Source organism: Hemiscyllium ocellatum, chromosome 28 (assembly GCF_020745735.1).
Source record: "Hemiscyllium ocellatum isolate sHemOce1 chromosome 28, sHemOce1.pat.X.cur, whole genome shotgun sequence".
Taxonomy (NCBI): Eukaryota; Metazoa; Chordata; class Chondrichthyes; order Orectolobiformes; family Hemiscylliidae; genus Hemiscyllium; species Hemiscyllium ocellatum.
Window position 1 is genome coordinate 31199919 of NC_083428.1, and position 22733 is coordinate 31222651.

The following is a 22733-nucleotide window of genomic DNA, read 5'->3' on the forward strand; positions in this document are numbered from 1 at the left end:
CTGCTGGACTCTGTGAAGGCCCAAAAACTTTGGCAGCCAGCTTTCAAAGAAACTGACTGGCTGCTGACCTTCCTCACCTTCAGGGAGCCTGACAATTCGGAGGTTTATCCTCTGACCTTGATTTTCGAGGTTGTCAATATGGTCTCGGGGACCACACCTCTCGTTCCAGTACCCGGATCCGACTGGATGAGAACTCCATTACAGCTTCCAAGGCCTTAGTTCGACCTTTCACCTCCTCCAGCCTCACCCCAAGGCCCTGGATCTCCTGCTCATGCTTCTGCAGCACGGATGCGATAGGTTGGACCTGGGCATGAATATCCCCATGGATTTCCTCAATCGCAGCCAATTCCTGTGAGTCTGTCAGGTCCCCGGGGGGATCAGGAGAGGCCGCTGCTGCTGCAGTCTCTGGTATGCCTGGTGCTGCAGAGGAATGTCCTCTCTGCTGCTGTTTGCTTGCTCCTTTTCCCTTTGGCATCCTTCCCACTCCCAAATATTAACAAATATGTGTTCTGTAAGGTTTTAAATTAATAATTTCACCACATAAGTTGGCCAGGGATGGCAAAAAACACCAGAATGCCTTGGCTGTTGGGCAGAGATGTCCACAGCAGTTCTATAGAGTCGCTGCCATGTTGCCTAGTCACGAATAATGTTTTAACAGAGAGGATGGTTCGTCTGTGGAATGAACTGCCAGAGGAAACGGTAGATGCAGGTACAATTACAACATTTAAAAGATGTTTGAATAGGTACATGAATTGAAACGGCTGAGGGATGTGGGCCAAACAGGTAGGTGGGACTAGTTTAGTTTGGAAAACCTGGCCCATACGGATGGGTTGGACCGATGCTGTATGACTCTATTTCCTTTTGCATGAGAAAAATTTTTTAAAAATATGCACTATCCCTTCTGTTTGCAAGTTATACAATATATAGAGTCATAGAGATATACAGCATGGAAACAGATCCTTCGGTCCAACCTGTCCATGCCAACCAGATATCCCAACCCAATCTAGTCCCACCTGCCAGCACCCGGCCCATATCCCTCCAAATCCTTCCTATTCATATATCCATCCAAATGCCTTTTAATTGTTGCAATTGCACCAGCCTCCACCACATCCTCTGGCAGCTCATTCCGTACACGTACCACCCTGTGTGTGAAAACGTTGCCCCTTAGATCTTTTTTATATCTTTCCCCTCTCACCCTAAACCTATGCCCTCTAGTTCTGGACTTGCCAACTCCAGGGAAAAGACTGCCTATTTATCCTATCCATGCCCCTTGTCATTTAGTAAACCTCTATAAGGTCACCCCTCAGCCTCCGATGCTCCAGGGAAAACAGTCCCAGCCTATTCAGCCTCTCCCAATAGCTCAAATCCTCCAACCCTGGCAACATCCTTGTAAATCTATTCTGAACCCTTTCAAGTTTCACAACATCTTTCCGATAGGAAGGAAACCAGAATTGCATGCAATATTTCAACAGTGGCCTAACCAATGTCCTGTACAGCCGCAACCTCTCTTCACATGTATTGGGTACATTGTCTGCAGGACTCCTAATGGTACGTGTGCAAGTTGATGTTTGGTATCTAGAGTTGAGAGTGTGGTACTGGAAAAGCACAGCAGGTCAAGCAGCATCTGAGGAGCAGGAGAATCGACGTTTTGGGCAAAAGCCTTTCTGGTATCTGTTTATTCCTAGGCCACTGATCCTTCTCTAAGGATTGTCATTCCTATGTGTTGCTGCTGCCATGCTAATTTGATGAAGCCTTCTGTTGCTGGGGGATCGTGGATCTCTAGGATTAATGGTTATTCTGTAGTCTGTGTCAAGGTCATTTCTTTCTGATTTTCTTTCTTTCGTAACTGTTTGTATTTGTCTGAAGTTGTGAAATGTATCTGGTCATTCACATTCACCACACCTGACTTAGGTGACAACTGCTCTACACCAATCCCAAATTGGTTTGACTTTTGGTTGTTGCAACTTCATCTTGTCATTCTCACCTGTTACAACTTCACTTTTTTTTCTTAAGAGAATAGTTTGGATGTCGTTATGTCATTACTCTTTTGGATGGACTACCTGTTCCATGCCTTCAGTAGTGTGTTTCTTCTCTGGCCTTGTGCAAATCTGATCTGGATTTTTATAGTCCCTTTGATTTCCTTTGGGGATAATATTGAAATGATGTACAGTGTTGAAATTCCAAATCCTTAATGAAGTAGCTAGATTTTTCACTTGTGAACTTAGACCCACTGTTATGTCAGTGTCTGGAATAATATGAAAGTGAGGTTTCAGGCATTCTTCAGTCTCACGTTATTGACGTCAGCTAGACTAACTCTCAGTGGTCAGAATAGTAGTTGATGGTGACAAGTTAATAAATCCAGTGAAGAGGTTTGCTCTAACATTCATCCCTGCTCTACCTGGGATGTCATGATTCATGAGCTGCTTGTATTTTTAAAAAAAGATTATAATATCTTTGCCAAATCAAGTTAAATCTGACCAAAATAAAACAAAGAACTGCAGATGCTGAAGATGTAAAACAAACAAAAAACGTTGATGGGAATTCTCAGTAGATCTGACCCTTCATTGAACTTAAGATAATTCACAGATGCTGCCAGACCTGTTGAGTTTCTCCAGCAATTTCTGATTTTGATTGATTTAAATCTGACTGATTTATTGTAACTAATGTTAAGATTTTTTAATCAATCTGTTCAGATGTGTTACCTCTGGATTAGGTGGGACTTGAACCCAGACCTTCTGGATCAGAGAAGTAGAGAGCACTGCACTATGAACCCCACCATGAGCCTTTTGTTTTCAGTTTGGTCTTTGTTATAAGTACTGCATGAGCGAATGTGATCTTTAAAATCATTACTGTTGTTTGGCCAGTGATAGGTCAAGTAAGTGGGCAGAAAGTTGGCAAATGAAATATCATACAGGAAAATGCTAAATTGTTGTTTTTGGAAGGGAGAACAAAAGAATAGGACATTATTTTTAAATGGAGAAAACTGGCAGAGGGAAAGCTGCAACACCAAGGGTGCTTGTCTATAAAACACAGAAAGCTTAGCACATGGTGTGGCAGGTAGTCGGGAAAGCTAATGAAGTGTTGGCCCGTATTTCAAGGTGTTGGAATATAAGAGTTAGAGTCTTACTGCAACTGCATAAGGTCGTGAGTAGACCATATATGGAGTACTGTCAGCTATTTTAGTCCTCTTATTAAGGAAAGATATAATTTCATTGGAGACAGTTCAGGGAAGGTTCACGAGGTTGATCTCTGGTATACAGGGATTATTTTATGAGCAAAAGCTAAAAGATTTTAGAATGAGAAGTGATTTCATTGATCTAGGATTCGTAAAGGACTTGACAGTGTAAATGCTGAGAGGATATCCACCCTGATGGGCAGGTCCACAACTAGGTGGCATTGTCTCAGAATAAAGAGTTCTGTTAAGTTGATTCTCCTGCTCCTCGGATGCTGCCTGACCTGCTGTGCTTTTCCAGGATCCCACTCTCGACTCTGATCTCCAGTATCTGCAGTCTTCACTTTCTCCTCAGGGTAAAGAGTACCAATTTAAGAAAGTGAAATGAGAATTAATTTCTTTTGAGGGTGTTTTGGAATTCCTTGTCAAAGAGGGCTATGGGGACAGAGTCATAGAATCATAGTGTCCTTGTATATATTGAAGACTGAGATAGATGGATTCTTGATTAGTGGAGGAATGGAGGGTTAAAGGGAAAGGATGGTGTATGTGAGAATGTTGGAAAAACTGTGATCCTATTCAACAGCAGAGCAGGCTCAAGGGGCTGAATGGCGTACTCCTGTTACTAATTGATATGGTCATGTGGAGCACTATTCTTGCCTTCCTTCGACCAGACTTAATTTCTTGATGACTTCCATGCATGCACTTCAGCATTTTCTTTCACCCCCTTCGGGATGATGACTATATTTCCTTTTTATGAAAGCTGCCATCTTGGATTTTCACTCAAGTATATTCAAATGATGCCTTTACAAGTGAAGTAACAGTCTATACACATGATTTTGAGCAGATAGAAGTGGGTTTGAGAAAGATGTTTTTGAAATTTTTTTTTTGTCGGGCTCTTCTGTCAGTTTGTGCCTCCCAAAAAAATATTGAGTGCAATGTTCACAAGCAAAGAGAATAGCTTGGTACTTTTTCTCCATTTGGATATTGCATTGCTCAGTAACATGAGTGCCCTGGATGCTAATGGAACTGGATGCCCTTGGTGTTTAAGAGTTACTCATAAGTCCTGTCTTTGGCATTACACTGCAATATGACTTCATCATGTCCGAGTTACTGCTTATTAGATTCTGCTGAAAGCTGCTAACAACATGAGGCACAGAACACACAGCAATGAGCTTGTATGGAGTTGCATTCTCTTGTGATAAATTAGGCAAGAATTTTGCTAAATAATTCACAGATCCAACAAATCATAGTGCTCCGTTCATATCTGATGTTATAGCCCTGCTACATCATTTGTCATGATCTAGGTGAAGTCCTTTTGAAGTCTTGATACGAAAGTACTCTCACTGTAGGATCTAAGATGATCCTATCTTTGACAAGATCAGCTTTCACTTGTCCACAAGCTCAAGGATTCAACTCTGTTGTTTAATGTTAAAAATCACATGACACCAGGTTCTGGTCCAACAGGTTTATTTGAAAGTACAGCTTTAGGAGCGCTGCTCCTTCGTCAGGTAGCTAATGGAGTAGGATCATAGGACACAGAATTTATAGCAAGCCATCACAGTGTCATACGCTGATGCAATATATTGAAGAAACCTAGATTGCTGTTAAGTCTTTCATCTTCAGAATGGGTTGCAGGTTTTGATTCATTTATATATAAATCTCAGAACTACTTTCAAGTCCCATTCCTGAGATATTTTAAGGTTTTATTAAAAAAAGTGACATCTCAGTTCAGACATTGCATTAAAGATATGAAGTTAGAGTCTGTATGTATTCCAATCTTGAGTCAGACTTGTTTTCTTTCCAAAGTAGGAATTTATAAAATGTTACATGGATTATTAAAAATATTGACTGCCTACAGATTGTGCCTTATGAACAAAATGTCTGAAAATGATCCTTGCAGTTCAGCGAGCAAACTTACATCCAGAACCTTAGCCTTCGTTACAAACCATCTCAAAACTCACTGAAATGGAATGTATCTGCATTAACAGTTCTGCAAATTCATCCCATAGACTTGTGTGTGTGTGCTTGATAGAGTTTGTGCATGTGTGATGGAGTATATGCGTATGAGAGAGAGGGAGAGAGAGAGAGTTGGGGGGGGGGTGTCTGCATGAGTATGGAAATGTCTGTGTTTGCTTATGTGTGAGTGTGTATAATGTAGTGGGGTGACCTGTAGTGTGAAATTAACCCAAGGTCCTGGTTGAGGCCTTCCACATGGGTACCACACTTGGCTATCAGCCTCTGCTTCACCACTCTGTTATTGCATATCCCAAAGTTCGCCTTGGAGGATGGTCACCTGAAGATCCAAGGCCGAATATCCCTGACAGCTGAAATATTCCCCAACTGGGAGACAACATCGCTGTCTGGCGATTGTTGCGGTGTCCATTCATCTGCTGTCAATGCGTCTGTTTGGTCTTGCCAATGAACTTTGCCTCAGGGCATCCATGTCTACAGTGCATGAGAGAGGCAATGTTGGCCCAGTCAAATGAGTACCTGCCATGTGTAATGGTAGTATCCATGTCAACACTCTGATACATCTTGCAGTGGTTGCCATGACACGATAATGTGGTATTGTGGTCGATGTTATCCTGAAGGCTGGGCAGTTTATTGTGAACAATGGTGTGTTTAAGGTTTGGCAGTTGTTTAAAGGCAAGAAGTGGAGGCGTAGGGAAGGTCTTGGTAAGGTGGTTGTCCTCGATAATGTGTTACAGACTCTGAAGAATGTGGCATAGTTTCTGTGCTCCTGGGAAGTACTGGACTGCAAAGGGTACCTATTGGCCACATCCTGTGTCTGTCTCCTGAAGAGGTCATTATAACTTCTCACTGTGGCATTTCGGAACTGGCGATCGATGAGTTGAGCATCCATCAGCACCTTCAAGTGTCCGTCGTGTTTCCTCTATTTTCCACGGCATGGTGGCTCAGTGGTTAGCACTGCTGCCTCACAGCGCCAGGGACCCGGTTCAATTCCCGCCTCGGGCAACTGTCTGTTTAGTGTTTGCACATTCTCCCCATATCTGCGTGGGTTTCCTCCGGGTGTTCCGGTTTCCTCCCACAGTCTAAAGATGTGCAGGGTAAGTGAATTGGCCAACCTAGATTGCCCGTAGTGTTAGGTGTAGGGGAATGGATCTGGGTGGGTTGCTCTTCGGAGAGTTGGTGTGGACTTGTTGGGCCAAAGGGCCTGTTTTCCCCACTGTAGGGAATCGAATCTAATCTAATCTAATCTAATCTAATCATCTGAACAGATTCTCTGTATGTGTAGGGCTTGTCTGTAGGGGATGGCTGTTCTAATATGTTTAGGGTGAAAGCTAGAGAAGTGCAGCATTGAGACTATCTGTGGGTTTGTGGTAGAGTTGAGGTACTTGATGGAGATACATGTGTTCTAGAATGAGATAGATACAAAGAAGTAGTCCATGGTGAGTATGATGGTGGGAAGAAACTTGCTGATATCACTGTGTAGTTGTTTCAATGACTAGTCTAGAGGAAGAAAATGTCATCAATATATCTGGTGTATAATGTTGGTTGGATGTCCTGCGCAGAAGTAGGCTTGTTTGAACTCGTGCATGAGAATGTTAGCATATTGCGGTGCAGATTTGGTTCCCATTTGAGCAAAGCTGCTGGCTAAGTTAGGTACCCATGAGGATGGCATCAAACGGGACCTTGGGTTCATGTCACACTACAGGTGACCCCAATACACTATACGCTCTCGCACATGTACACACACCCTCTTACATACTCTCATACTTGCATAGACCATGTACCATACAACGCTCTCTCTTAGGCACACACTCACACACCCAACATTCAAACCCATGCGCACACCCTCTCACCGGCATATACTCAAACTCATAGAGATGTACAGCACGGAAACAGATCCTTCGGTCCAACTCGTCCATGCCAACCAGCTATCCTAACCTAATCTAGTCCCATTTGCCAGCACTTGGCCCAAATCCTTCTAAATACTTCCTATTTATATACCCATCCAGATGCCTTGTAAATGTTGTAATTGTACCAGCCTCCACCACTTGCTCTGGCAGCTCATTCCATATATACACCACCCTCTGCATGACAAAGTTGCCCCTTGGGTCTGTTTAAATTTTTTCCCTCTCTCCCTAAACCAATGCCCTCTAATTCTGCATTCCCCCACCCTAGGGAAAAGACCTTGACTATTTGTCCTATCCATGCCCCTCATGATTTTATAACCTCGATCAGTTCACCTCTCCTGCCTGGCACCCTCTCCTCATTCCTGATGAAGGGCTTATGCCCGAAACATCGAATTTCCTATTCCTTGGATGCTGCCTGACCTGCTGTGCTTTAACCAGCAACACATTTTCAGCTGTCACCTCTCAGCCTCCTACATTCCAGGAAAACAACCCCAACCTGTTCGGCCTCCCTCTATAGTGCAAATCCTCCAGCTCTGGCAACATCCTTGTAAATCTTTCTGAAACCTTTCAAGTTTCACAGCATCCTTTCGATAGGAGTGAGACCAGAATTGCATGCGAAATTCCAACAGTGGCCTAACAAATGTCCTGTACAGCCGCAACATGACCGCCCAACTCCAATACTCCAATGCAGTGACCAATAAAGGAATGCATATCTAACATTGCCTTCACTATCCTATCTACCTGCAACTCTCCTTTGAAGGAACTATGAACCTGCACTCCAAGGTCTCTTTGTTCAGCAACACCCCCTAGAACCTTTAGCATTAAGTGTATAAGTCCTGCTAAGATTTGCCTTTCCAAAATGCAGCACCTCACATTTATCTGAATTAAACTTCATCTGCTGCTTCTCAGCCTGTTTGGCTCATCTGGTCAAGATCCCGTTTGTACTCTAATGTAGCCTCCTTTGCTGTGCATTCCACCTCTAAGTTTTGGTGTCAACTGCGAATTTACTAATTGTACCTCCCTATATTCACATCCAGATCATTTGTGTAAATGACGAAAAGCAGTGGACCCAGCATCAATCCTTCTGGCACTCCACTGGTCACAGGCCTCCAGTGTGAAAAGCAACACTCCATTACCACCCTCTGTCTTCTACATTCAAGCCAGTTCTGTATTCAAATAGATAGTTCTCCTTGTGTTTCATGAGACCAATCCTTACTAAACAGTCAACCATGAGGAACCTTGTCGAATGCCGTACTCTCTTCCCCGCCCTTTCTCCCCACCTCTTCCCACCCCTCTCCTCTTCTCCCCCCGCTCCTCAACATACATGCGCGTGTGCACACGCAGTCAATATTTTTTATTAATTCCTACTTTGGAAATAGAACCAGTCTGACTCAAGATTGGAATATATACAGATTTTAACCTCCTAACTTTAATGCATTGTCAGATCTGGGATGTCACCTTTTTGAAATAAAACCTGAAGGTATCTTGGGAATGTGACTTTAAAGTAGTACTGGAGTTTACAATCGAAACCTGCAACCCATTCTAAAAAGATTAAGGACTTAACAGCAATCTAGGTTTGTTCAATATATCACAATAGTGTATGACACTGTGTGGTTTGCTATAAATTCAGTGTTCTGTGATCGTACTCCAATAGCTACCTGACGAAGGAGCATCAATCCAAAAGCTTGTGCTTCCAAATAAGCCTGTTTAGTGTAATTTTTAACTTTATCCACCCCAGTCCAACACCATCACCTCCACATCATGTGTTTTTTTTGTAGATATTTTTATTGAAATTTAACATTTTTGCAAATTTACAAAAATAAACAAAACTCTCAAATACAAACATTGATGTACAATTAAATCATATATACAATAGTCATAATTTAACAAAGAAAAGAGAAAGAAAGAAAACAAAAAAAGAAAAAAAAAACGAGAAAAGAAAGAAAAAAAAAACTCAACTTTCTACTAATCTAACCTATAACTAACCAGAGTGTATACCTAAGTCTCTTACATGCTCGGAATGTATAAACATCAAATATAATAAAACCCGTATTCGCGCAGGATTCCTCTCCCAAGGGGCCCCGGAGCAGCCCGGTCTGAAATCTTCACTAAATAAAAGCCCTTGTTAGGATAGCCGAAATATCTGCATTTATATAATTCAAAAAGGGCTGCCATATTTTATAAAATAATTCAGTCTTTCGGTGCACCATATTTGTGAGGAAGTCAAGGGGGATATATTCCATAATTAATCTGTGCCAATTTGAAAGTCCAGGGGGGCCCTCAGCCACCCAGTTCACCAAAATATTTTTCCTTGCACAGAAAGAGAGAATAGAAAATAGTCTCTTCCCATGCATATCCAGAGATGAGAGGTTCGAAAAGCCCAAAAGGAGAGATACAGGGTCCACCCTAATTTCCGTTCCTAAAATTTCTGTCAGGGTATTTGCCACTTTAGTCCAGTATCTGCGGATTTTCTGACAAGTCCACAGACAATGTACAAGAGTACCCACCTCTATTTTGCATTTAGGACACATTGGAGATGCTCCTGCCTTAAATTTTGCCAGTCGAGCCGGAGCTATATGGGCCCTATGAAGTATCTTTAGTTGGATAGCCTGAGTTCTGTTACAGATAGCAATTCTTCTAGCATTTTCCCAAATGTCATTCCACATATCCTCAGAGATTTCTAGCCCCAAGTCCTGCTCCCATGTTTTAGGCAGGTCATCCATGTCTCCTGAGACTCCATCATGTAGCAAATGGTATATAGTACTAACGGAGGATGCCCCCGCTGGTCGTAAGACATTACGTTCTCTGTCTGATTTATAAAGACTATCTATTAATGTAGTCTTCCTCTGTATATAATCTCGAACTTGGAAGTATCGAAAGAGATCCCCATTAGGTATTCCGAATTTCAGACGCAGCTGCTCAAAGGACATCAGGATCCCATCTTTAAATAGGTCCCCTAAGCATGAGATGCCCCTGGATCTCCAAAGGTGGCATCTGTAATCCCCGGTTGGAATCCCCATGCGCCTACTATTGGTGCATGGGGGGATGTTTTATGTGAGTTACCCTCATTTTGCCGCATTATATTCCAGGCCTTAATTGTGTTTAATATTATGGGATTTTTACAGTGGTCTGTAATGATTTTCCTCTTATCTGAAAATAAAAGGTTAATAAGTGGGTATTTTACTTGGGAGGCTTCGATATCCAGCCAAATTGATTGTGGATCAGATGAAACCCAATCAGCTATGTAACTTAGTAGGGAGCTTAACTGATATTTCCTAAAGTCTGGGAAGTCCAGTCCTCCCCTTGACTGTGGAAGCTGTAGCTTCTTCAGCTTAATAAGGGGCCGTCTATGGTTCCAAATAAAGGAGCCCAACCAGCCATATAATTTACGTAGGGCTAGCCTTGGCAGCATCAGCGGGAGCATTCTCATAGGATATAAGAGACGGGGCAGAACATTCATTTTAATTAATGCTATTCTCCCTAGCCAGGAAATCGGAAGGTCTTTCCATCGCTGGAGGTCCTGCCTTATCCTTTCCATTAATTGTACAAAATTAGCCCTATACAGCTGATCAAATACTGGCGTGATAAAAATACCTAAATATAAGAAGCCCTCCAGGGACCAACGGAAGGGAAAAGGGGATCCGTCCATTAAGTGGGGTATCATAGCCAGACCACCCATTGGCATGGCTTCCGATTTTGAAAAATTAATTTTATAGCCTGAGAATGCACTAAATGTATTAATAACTTGAATTAGACGAGGCACTGACATTAAAGGATTACTGAGGAATAAGAGAACGTCATCTGCATAGAGGGTAATTTTGTGTTTACCTGTACCAATCCTCGGGGCCGTTATATTAGGATCAGTCCGGATGGCTTCTGCTAATGGTTCGATTATCAGTGTAAACAACAATGGTGAGAGAGGACATCCTTGACGGTAGCCCCTACCCACACTGAAGCCATCCGATCTTAACCCATTAGTAATAACAGCTGCTTTGGGGTCATTATACAATGTTGAAACCCATTTGGTAAACACCTGTCCAACGCCAAACCTTTCCAATGTGTAAAATAAATATGACCATTCAACCCTATCAAATGCCTTTTCCGCATCCAATGAAATTACTACTCCTGGTATCTTTCCCTGATGACAGGCTTGGATCATATTCAAGACCCTTCTGATATTATTGGATGATCTGCGGCCCTTAATAAATCCCGTCTGGTCCTCCTTTATAATATATGGCAGTACCCTTTCTAGTCTTAGTGCTAACATTTTTGAGAGAATTTTAAAGTCTACATTTAGTAAGGATATTGGTCTGTAAGATGCACAATCTTCTGGGTCTTTTCCTTTTTTGAGGATAAGAGAAATATTTGCTTCTTTCAGCGTGGGCGAGAGACAGACCTGACTATGCGCAAAATTATACATATCCATAAATGGGTCAACCAATATTCCTGTAAATTCTTTATAGAATTCAGCTTGAAAACCATCCGGGCCCGGTGCTTTTCCGCTCTGAAGTTGCCTAATTGCCTCAAGTATTTCTTGGACTGTTAAAGGGGTATTTAGGGCCGACACCTGTTCCGGAGTCAGGCCCGGGAAGGTCAAATTTTTAAAAAAATGACTGCATCCTCCTAATCCTATCTTCACAATCCTGCGATCTATATAGTTCAGAATAAAATTCTTTAAAGGTCGCATTGATCTTTTTATGATCATGAGTCAGGGTACCTGTACTTTCCTTGATGGTCGGAATAGTTTGAGGGGCTTTCTTTTTCTTTGCAAGAAATGCTAAGTATCTACCCGGTTTGTCGCCATATTCATATAATCTTTGTTTCGCAAATAATATTTCCCTTTTAGCCGTTTGAGTAAGCGCGGTGTTTAAAGCTGTCCTAAGAGCTGTAATCCTCTGCAATTTTGTGATAGAAGGTCTATCAGCGTATGCTGTTTCGGCTGCTTTTAGGCGAGCTTCGAGCAGACGCTGTTGCTCTCCCTTCATTTTCCTCTGGGTCGCTGAATAAGCTTTGATGGTCTCCCACATCATTGACGGATTGCTAGCCGTACCAGTATTAATTTCTAAAAAAGTTTTAAGTTCTTGGGAGAAGTACTTTAAAAATTTGCTATCTTTTATCAGGAAGGGGTCCATACGCCAATGCCGAGCAGATGTCCCATTGTTCTTTACCTTAGTTTCCATGTATACAGCGGCATGGTCAGAGATTGCTATAGTACCTATTTTACAGGTTGCTATAGAGTTTAGAAAAATCGATGGGGCAAAAAACATATCAATTCTTGTGTGACATTTATGTGGATTAGAGTAGAAAGAAAAATCTCTACCCTGTGGATGGAGACATCTCCATACATCTACCAATCCTAATTCTTTATTCAGGTCCGCCAGTTGTCTAGATCTGGGAGATACTCCAGCGGCACTCTTGGGAATCCTGTCTATTTCCGGATCCATAATACAATTAAAGTCTCCCCCTATAATTGTATGACGGGCACCAAAGGCCATCAGTTTTGAAAAAGCTTCCGTTATGAATTTAAAGGGGTGTGCAGGGGGGCAGTATACATTTAAGATCCCATATTCCTCTCCATTTATGAGGGCTTTAATCAAAATATATCGTCCAGATTCGTCTTTTATCTGATTTAGAATTTTCAAAGGGAAGTTCTTCCGGACAAGGATAACGACTCCCCTGCTTTTTGAATTAAAAGAGGAAAAAAAGGCCTGATCAAATCCGCCCTGTCGTAATTTTAAGTGTTCTTTATCCGACAGGTGTGTCTCCTGTAGGAGAGCTATATCAACTCTCTCCTTCTTAAGATTTGATAATATTTTCTTCCTTTTAACTGGCGAATTACTCCCCCTGACATTCCAGGTGCACCACTTAACCGACTGTTCAGCCATAATCATCTGGACAGATCCGAGACCCCTCGGGACGGGAAACCCTATCTAGAACATCCCGAGCATGGAGCATACAAGATTTACAAAAGTAAAGATTCTCTGATACACTCAAAACAATATAACAAAAAACTCTTTCTAAGTATAAAAAATATAAAACATTCCAAATTGGAGATTTTCTCCCTTGTTCCCAGGGAGCGTCACTTCCTCTCCCACAGTCCATCTTACCCTCTTCCAACCAGTGCCCCACCCTTGACCCAGGTGTTTCTCAATAAAATGAGGAGAATTCAAATATAATATAAAGCTAGAGTTAACAGTGAACACCTCACCCCCACCCACATCTAAATATATTTGGGAATATTAATACCATATATAACTATAAGATTACAATCTCAACATGTAATACTTAAATATAATACCACAAAATAACAGGGGAAAGAAAAACAACCCCGCTCCTAAAAACAGAAGTAAAATAGAATAAGGTAACCACCTCTCCCCATCAACATTAACCAAACGCCCCAACATATATATATATACATACACACATAGGGGGAAAGATAAGAAAAGATGAAGGGATGTAAACCAAAATAATGGGAAAGGCAGGCCAGCGTCCACAATCTCTTACAGTTTATTTAAGAGAGTCCAAGAATTCCTTAGCCTTCTCCGGTGATCCGAAGTTATATATGGATCCTTCGTGGCTAAGGCGTAGCGTCGCTGGATATCGTAAGGAGTACTGGATATTTAAGTCCCTTAAACGCTTCTTCGCCTCATCGAATGCCTTCCTCTTTCGGACCAAAGCTGGGGAGAAGTCCTGGAACAGCATGATCCTGGATCCTTTGTGGGTCATAGCTTGGGGATCTTTTCCCAGATTTCTTGAGGCTTCCAGGAGCATCTGCCTCTCCCTATAGCTCTGCAGCTGGAACAGGACCGGGCGTGGGCGCTGGGTTGAGCCGGGCCCACGTACTGTGACCCGGTAGGCCCATTCTACCCTTACCTGGCCTGATCCATTATGCAGATTTAAAAGTTGCGGCAGCCAATGCTCTAAGAATGCTGTCAGCTGACCTCCCTCTTCCTGCTCGGGCAGGCCCAACAACCGAATATTTTTTCTACGACATCGATTTTCGAAGTCATCAATGTGGTTTTCTAGGTTCTGGACTCGATTCTCGAGAAAACGGATGTGGTCGGCTGTTGATTTTTATCCCAGTCTCTGAGGCTGCGGCCTTCGACTCCACCTCTCTGACTCGGCACTCCAATTCCTGAATGTCTCTGCCCTGCTTCTGCAGCTCGGCTGATAGTGCTTCTCTGCTCTGCCGAGACTCATCGATAAAAGCATCAATCTTTGCCTCCCACCTGGCAAACATCTCCTCAAAGCTCATCTTCATTGGTAAATCTCCTGAAGTAGCTGAAGACACCTTTGTTGCAGATGAAGAGGGAGAGGGTGGGGGAGGGGTCCCTGCTTTCTTAGAGCCGCCTGTTCCCTTCCCTTTACTCATTTTCCAGCTAGTATTAGACTATTTAAATGTACTAATAGGTAACTATTTAAGGTTAACAACTATTATAAATGGTTTAGTGAGTGTGGTGGGGGTGGATAGCCCACTTTTCCCAAGTTTTGGGTAGAGCACTGTGGACTCAGTCTTGCTGGGTCGCCGCCATCTTGGATCCCCCCTCCACATCATGTGTTTAATGGACAGCACTTGTACACATAGGCACTTAGAGCAGAAGTACAAGTCATTAGAGTTCTAAAGAGTACAGCACGGAAACACATCCTTCAGTTCAACTCATCCATGCTGACCAAATATCTTAAATTAATCCCATCCCATTTGGCCCATATCCCCCTCAACCATTTTTATTCGTGTATTGATCCAGATGGCTTTTTTAAATGTTGGCATTTTACCAGCTTCCATCACTTCTGACATGCACCACCCTCTGTGTGTTAAAAAAAAAAGTTACACACAGTAGGTCCTTTTTAAATCTTTTCCTTCTCGCTTTAAACCTATGCTCTCCTAGTTGAACTCCCCTACCCTGTTTTGAGTTGATCAATGCAGTCATTTATTGTTCGATAAATAATCTTTCTATCCCCCATGCTCTGATTGCAAACCGATATTGTTCATATATAATGTCAATACAGAGTTCAAAACTTTAATCATTTCTGCATTCTGGTTTTTCTGCTCCTCTGAGAGATTTAAGTTGCAACTCTTACACACTGATTTTTAAAAAAAAAATTTGTAGCTATATTTCATCATCTTGCCATTGACAATGGTGGAAGTTCCAAATCTGCTCTTTTTGCAGCAGCCAGAAATGGAAATACACAGCCTTTTTAACTTGTCCAATAATCTGAAGTTGTAAACTTTTTTTTTACAATTTGCTCTCTTTTTCTATAACTTGCTCTCCTACATCTCTGAAACAAGTTTACATTTCCATAATTCCTGACGCCATATTCCAAGTGACGTGTGGATAATGGATGGCACTTGTACACATAGGCACTTATAGTCGAAGTAGAAGCCACATAACAACAGCAAGCCAACTAGTATGCTACGGATTAGATGTATTACACCATATGTATGCACTTACTTTAAAAAAATCAGTAATAAAATGTTCTTGAAAAAAATATGTTCAACAGGAGTTTCTCTTTGCAGATGCAATATGTCTGGATACATGTTTGAGTAACTGAGTACAAACAAAATGTGTGAAGCTCCAAATTAGTTTCAATGGCTAATATCCCTGCTTGTCATCTGGGAGGCCGGATTTCAGTTCCATCACAGGGATTGGCTGTTATCTCTCCACGCCCGAGATTCCCAGCTTCATTCTTGATGATGGGCTCCGGCCTGAAACGTCGAATCTCCTGCTCCTTGGATGTTGCCTGACCTGCTGTGCTTTTCCAGTAATACACACTCAAAATAAAAAAAGGGTGTATTTCTTTGTGGAGCAGACCTGGTGGACTGAAAGGCCTGCTTCTGCTCTTGCATCTTATGGTCTTTTGAAGTAGACTGTGTGGCTTCCTAGGCCATTTCAGAGGGCAAGTGAGACATATTGAGTCTGTAATCATGTGTAGGCCAGACGTGTAAGGATTTCCTTCTCTAAGTGGCATTAGAGAACAACATGGGTTTTCCTGACAATCTGCAATGGTTTAATGGTCTTAATTCCTGACGTTTATGGAATTCACATTCCATCATTGCCGTAGCTGGACTCGCACGCGGGTCCCCAGTACATTACCTGAATTTCTGAAATAAAACCTTAGCCATTATACCACAAGGCTATTGCCTGTCCACCTGTCCCACTCAAATTTGTTTAATTTGTTTTAACGTTCATTCCTTACATTGCTGCATATGTGTGTGTAAGCAATGTGTATTATATGCACCATATACTGCAGCAACCCACCAAGTTGTCTTCTGCACATCTGTCAAATCCATGATCTCTGAAATAAGAAACATGGGAACATCATCAGTATTCCTTTTCTGTTGTTGAGCCAATGTCCTGGACTCCCTTCTTGGTAGCAGACCTTCACCTCATTGAGTGGAAGCTTGAGAAGGCAGTTGGGGGTGAGTATCAAATGCTGACCTAACCAGTGAGGGCCACACATGTGAGTGTAATCTCTGGTCCATTATTGTTATCCTTCTTCTCCTCCCCTGCACTCCTTAAAAGAAATAAGTTGTTGGTTAGTTGGCAATATGGAGAATGCTTCAATGCTCTGTTTTCAGAAGACATTAAATAATTAAAAATAGCCAGCATAGATTTTTAAAAGGCAAGTTATGCATGACATATTTAATAGAGCTGTTTGAGGAAATATTGGATTTTATTAACTAGAAACATGGAAAATAGGAGCAGGAATAAGCCATTCAGCCCTTCAAACCTGCTCCATTGTTCATTATTATTATGGCTGATCATCCAACTCCATACCCTGTTCCTTCTTTCTCCCTATACTCTTTGATGCATATAATCCCCTTGTTGTTGAAAACACTTAATGTTTTGGCCTCAATTGCTTTCTGTGGCAGCAAATTCTACAGGTTCCTGGAATGTATGCATTGCCTTATGAGGAAAGGCTAGACATACTAAGCCTGTAACCTCTGAAGTTTAGAAGAATCAGGTGACTTAATTGAAACATTCAAGATTCTGCAGTGACTTGAGTGGGTAGATGCTGAAAGGACTTTTCTCTCTTATGGGAAAAATGTAACTAGGGATCATAGTTTAAAAATTTAAAACTGAGATGAGGGAATTTTCTTTTCTGAGGGTTGAGATTGCTGGAATTCCTTAGATCAAAAAGGAGTGGATGCAGAACCCTTCATCTTTTAAAGACAGAAGCAGGTCCTTGATTACCAAAGGGATGTAAAATTATTGGGGGTATTCAGGAATGTCGAATCGAGGTTAAAATCAGATCAGCCACGATATTATTTAATGATGGAGTAGCCTCAAAGGCTGAGAGATCCACCATTATTCATTGCTATAGGCTCACTAATCCCAGGGTGAAGAAATTTCTCATCTCAATCTTAAAATGGCTTATTTTATAAATCCCATATCTTTAGACTGTGACTCCTCGTTTTGGATTCCCCAGATTTTAAGAACGTCATTCCTGAATTTACTGTGTCTAGTCCTGTTTAAATTTTATAGCTGTCCACGAGAGACACCATCATTTTTCTAAGCTCCAGTCATAACCAATCCAGTTCTCAAAACAGAACTGGTCTGGTAACTTTTTGTTGCACACTCTCCATAGCCTGAAGATCCATCCATAGATAAACAGATTAAAACTATACATTGTATTCTGGTCTCAACAAGTTCCAGTGCATTTGCATCAAGACACACATGCTCCTGCATCCGAGTCCTCTAGTTACGAAGGTCAACATGCCATTTGCTGCTTTCACCGCTTGCTTCACCTGCACACTTTCTTTCAGTGACTGGTGGACAAGGACACCCAGATCTTGTTGCACCTTCCCCTTTCCTGACCTGTTGCCACTCAGACAGGTTGTCTTTCTGTTTTTGCTACCAAATTGGGTATCTTTGTATCCTCATTATAATTCATCTGCCATGCATTTGAACACTGTTTATTCCTACTAGTTTTCGGTCTGCCAACTTGTCTAAATCACACTGAAACATCTCTGCATTCACATCAGTTCACCTTCTCATCTAGCTTTGTGACATCTGCAAACTTGGAGATAATACATTTCATTTTCATCCAAATCATTAACATATATTGTGAATCGGATTCAAGCACTGGTCCCGACAGTATCCCACTACTCACTGGCTGTGCTCGGAAAAAGACCAGTTTATTCCTAGTATTTGTTTTCTGTCTAACATCCTGCCCGTCTCTGTCCCAATCCCATATGCTTTGATTTTACAAACTAATCTCTTCTGTGGGCCCTTAGCAAAAGCCTTTTGAAAGTCCCAGTAAACACATCCAGTTATGTTCTAGTCATTATATATTAGTTATGTTCTCTCAACATTCCAGAAGACATGAGTTCCCATTGAAAATCCATACTGACTGCATCTGATCCTGTTACTATCTTCCAAGAGCTCTATTAATGAATCTTTGTACAGTAATGGACTCTTTCACAACTGCCAAAGTCAGGCTAACCAGTCTATAATACCTTGCTTTCTCTCTGCCTTCTTTTGTGAATAGTGGAGTTACATTACCTCCAATCCGTAAGAATTGTTTGAAGGTTTATAGAATCTTGAAAGGTGACAACAATTCCTCTATTTCAAGAGCCACATTAAGAACTCTAGGAAGTAGATTTAATATATATAATATATTAATAATATATTATTTAATAATAATATACCCTGGGGATTTATAGGCCTTTAACCCCATCAATTTCCCCAATGACGCTTGCTTACTAATATTGATTTCCTTCAGTTCCCCTCTCTTGGTAAACCCTGTGATCTGAAAAATGTGTTGCGGGAAAAGCACAGCAGGTCAGGCAGCATCCAAGGAGCAGGAGAATCGACGTTTCAGGCATAAGGCCTTCTTCATAACTAATATATAATGACTAGAACATAACTGGATGTGTTTACTGGGACTTTCAAAAGGCTTTCGCTAAGGGCCCACAGAAGAGATTAGTTTGTAAAATCAAAGCATATGGGATTGGGACAGAGACGGGCAGGATGTTAGACAGAAAACAAATACTAAGAATAAATTGGTCTTTTTCCGAGCACAGCCAGTAAGTAGTGGGATACTGTCGGGACCAGTGCTTGAATCCCACCTATTCACAATATATGTTAATGATTTGGATGAAAATGAAATGTATTATCTCCAAGTTTGCAGATGTCACAAAGCTAGATGAGAAGGTGAACTGAGGTGAAGAAGGGCTTATGCCCGAAACGTCGATTCTCCTGCTCCTTGGATGCTGCCCGACCTGCTGCACTTTTCCAGCAACACATTTTTCAGCTCTGATCTCCAGCATCTGCAGTCCTCACTTTCTCTTAAATCCTGTGATCCCCAACATTCTTGGCGTGATTCTTCTGTTCCCCCTTTGTGAAGACAGAACCAAAATATGCAATTAGTTTTTCTCCATTATAATTGCTCCTGTTTTAAGACTGTAAGAGGCCTACATTTGTCTTAACTAATTTTTATTTTTATTATTAGAACACTCAGTTATTTTAAAATTATTTTTATATTTATAATTTTTGGTATTGAGCTGAGTAAACCTTTGAGCTATGGGCAGCAACTTGTTTTTTTTTAAGAACAAACAAGCTGACATTTGCTTGAGGCCAGACCTGAAAGTTAATTGGACATTGATTCTTGTTAAAAGTGTTCTTTTGATCCTTCGACTTGTATGAGGTATTATGACCAAAGAAATGGTAGATGTTTGAATGGTAACAGGGACCTCAGATCGAGAGAGAGAGAGAGAGAGAGAGAGAGCCAACCAGCCGAACTAGGGGAAATCAAAGTTTGAGCTGGTTTTCGAACTCCATTTCAGGAAGAAAGATTGTGCCTGTGCCCGAAGATTTGATTGCTCCATGCGTTGTTGTACCATTGTCAAATTATTGGAAGTTCAGATAATAAAACCTCAGTTATAAGAATTAAATGAATAATCCTTAAAACCTACTGGAGGCTACCTGCATACATTGGTGTCTTCATGAACCAAATAAGATACAATCCCCATGCCTGTAATGTTACGGATCGTGGAGTTTGCTTCAGTAAACTAGCCAGTCATTCATGTATCCTTTCTTCCTTTTGATTTATCTCAACTGTGTTTGTTTGTCTGTCTTTGAAATTGGGGTTGAGAATCAAAGAAGATTGGGCTTAAATCCTAGACATTAATTAGATTACCTTGTGGTGTAACTTCGTTCTGCTAAAGCTACTGTATTTTTCCAGCAACCGTTTTTTAAACCAGCACCTTACCAATCAGTGCTCTTGCTAAATTGGCAAGAATTTTATGTCTCAAATGCCTCAGGTTATGTGATGTCTGAGTATTTATGCTGTAAATAAAGTATATCAGTTATGTGTATATCCCTTGCACTGTGTATTTTTATATCAAGTTTGATTAGATTCCCTATAGTGTGGAAACAGGCCCTTAGGCCCAACAAGTTCACACTGACCCTCTGAAGAGCAACCCACCCAGGCCCATTTCCCTCTGACTAATGCACCTAACACTATGGGCAATTTAGCATGGCCAATTCACCTGACCCCTGCACATCTTTTGGATTGTGGGAGGAAACCAGAGCACCCGGAGGAGACCCACGCAGACACAGGTAGAATGTGCAAACTCCACACAGACAGTTGCCCGAGGCTGGAATCAAACCTGGGACCCTGGTGCTGTGAGGCAACAGTGCTAACCACCGTGCTGCCCTACGTTTGGGAGATGTGTTGATGTTTTACATAATTTTTTAAGGGATGTTGATGTCTGTTATCTGTGTCACTGATGTTACTCTATCTCTGTGAATACCGCTCTATCTCTGGCCCTGGTAATGACAACATTTATACGACTTGTCCAGTTCTGTTTCTGGTAGCCCTGTGATGTTGATATTGCCATTGAACATGAAAAGGTGATGGTTAGAATTGCTCTCTAGTTGGAGATGAGCATTGCCAGGCACTTAGTGTGAATGTTATTTACCTTTTATCAATCCTTGCCTAGATATTGTCCCATTAGACAGGGACTGTCTCAGAATTTGAGGAGTTGCAAAAGGTGCTAAACATTATGCAAGTATTTGCGAAGATCCCCACTTCTGACCTTAAATGATTGGAGGATAGCCATTGATTATATGTCTGAAAACACCTGAGCACAGGATACAATCCTGAGGAATTCTTGTAGTGATGCCCTGGAATGGAGATGATTGACCTCCAGCAGCCATGACCGAAGCTATATCCTGCCACAATGGATGAAGGTGCTGTCACAAATTGCAAAGACTTGTCTGATTCTATTTTTAAAATGTAGATTGTATAATTTGGGAAAAGGGCAAAGAAAGCAATTTGTTTAAATAATTGTTGTTGAGCTGGTGCCAATGCAGAGCACAATGGTGGAATAGCTCCTGGCTTGTTAATTATTTGTTTCTGGTTTATTGTCCAGAGCAAGGGAATATAATTGCTATTAAAAATCAGTATTCATGGGATGTGGATAAAAATTGTGTTCTTTATTTGTTCAGTGTATTTGCAAGTTACTTGCTGTTGCTTGATGATGAGTGCTTTTTTGAAGTGGCAAGCCAAGAACAATGAATGTGTTTTTTTGAAATGTCCAGATGCACGCTCAAGGCTATCTTTACTCAACCAACTAGGACATGATTTGGAGGTGCTGCTGTTGACCTGGGGTGTACAAAGTTAAAAATCACACAACACCAGGTTAATGTTCAACAGGCTTATTTGGAAGCACTAGCTTTCGAAGTGTTGCTCCTTCATCAGGTGGTTGTGGAGTGGTGTGTGATTTTTTACTGGGACATGGATGACATATTTGTGGTTTCCTGTTTGTGTGCCATTATCAAGAACTGTATTGTTTTTTTCTTCCAGCTCTATGAGCTAGACAATGATCCAAGAAGGAAAGAATTTTTGGATGACCTTTTCAGTTTCATGCAGAAGCGAGGTAAAGCTGTCATTTTTCTGTTTTCTCTCTCACTTTCCTAAAAGCACTGATTCCTGATTGTTTCAAATCTGCTAATAACTTCTGTTCTTTCTCTGTGGGAGCCCACCTAGTAAGCAATGGCTAATTAATTGTGATTGGATGGGCTGGTGATGAGAGAGGAAAAAAACTGATTGATTGATTGTATCCTTATGCAAAGTACATGAATGAACTTTCTGCATTTTTCTCTGCATCTTGAGACAAATGATAACTCTTGCTGCCTTTTGCTATCCTCACTTAAGTTCTGTGAAGTTAAGGCCAATTGTAGCACCAAACCACAGTTATGGATGAAATTGAATCACACCCAAGTTATGGATTGAACCAAGATGTCAGTTTTAAGCAGTTTTCTTTGTAATTAGATAATGTTTTGAAAACCATTGACATTTGAAACATTTATCTTAAAGCTTATATGATGTGCTGCATACAGTGCTTCTTTTTGTATGTTTAATTGAGTGATAAATATTCCCAAGTATTATTGTTTTGTTCCATTTTGTAACGAGGAGTTATCCTAAGAATAACTGGCTAATGCAAATAATTTATGTCATTTAGTTGCAGTAGTATAGAACATAGAACATTCCAGCGCAGTACAGGCCCTTTGGCCCCTGATGTTGCATCGACCTATCATACCAATCTGAAGCCCATCTAACCTACACTATTCCATGTATGTCCATATGCTTGTCCAATGACGACTTAAATGCACTTAAAGTTGGCAAATCCACTACCGTTGCTGGCAAAGCATTCCATACCCTTACTACTCTGAGTA

The 22733-nt window shown here is 41.3% G+C and overlaps 1 protein-coding gene across 2 annotated transcripts in view; it reads left to right on the forward strand.

Annotated features, from left to right (window-relative positions):
- The window catches only part of arid3a (AT-rich interactive domain 3A), a 93204-nt gene that overhangs the window by 36825 nt on the left and 33646 nt on the right, over window positions 1-22733 (forward strand). For both annotated transcript variants that reach the window (XM_060846097.1, XM_060846098.1), the window contains exon 2: window positions 21862-21934. In XM_060846097.1, the coding sequence (XP_060702080.1) occupies window positions 21862-21934 (73 nt within the window). The remainder of the gene's footprint in view (window positions 1-21861; window positions 21935-22733) is intronic.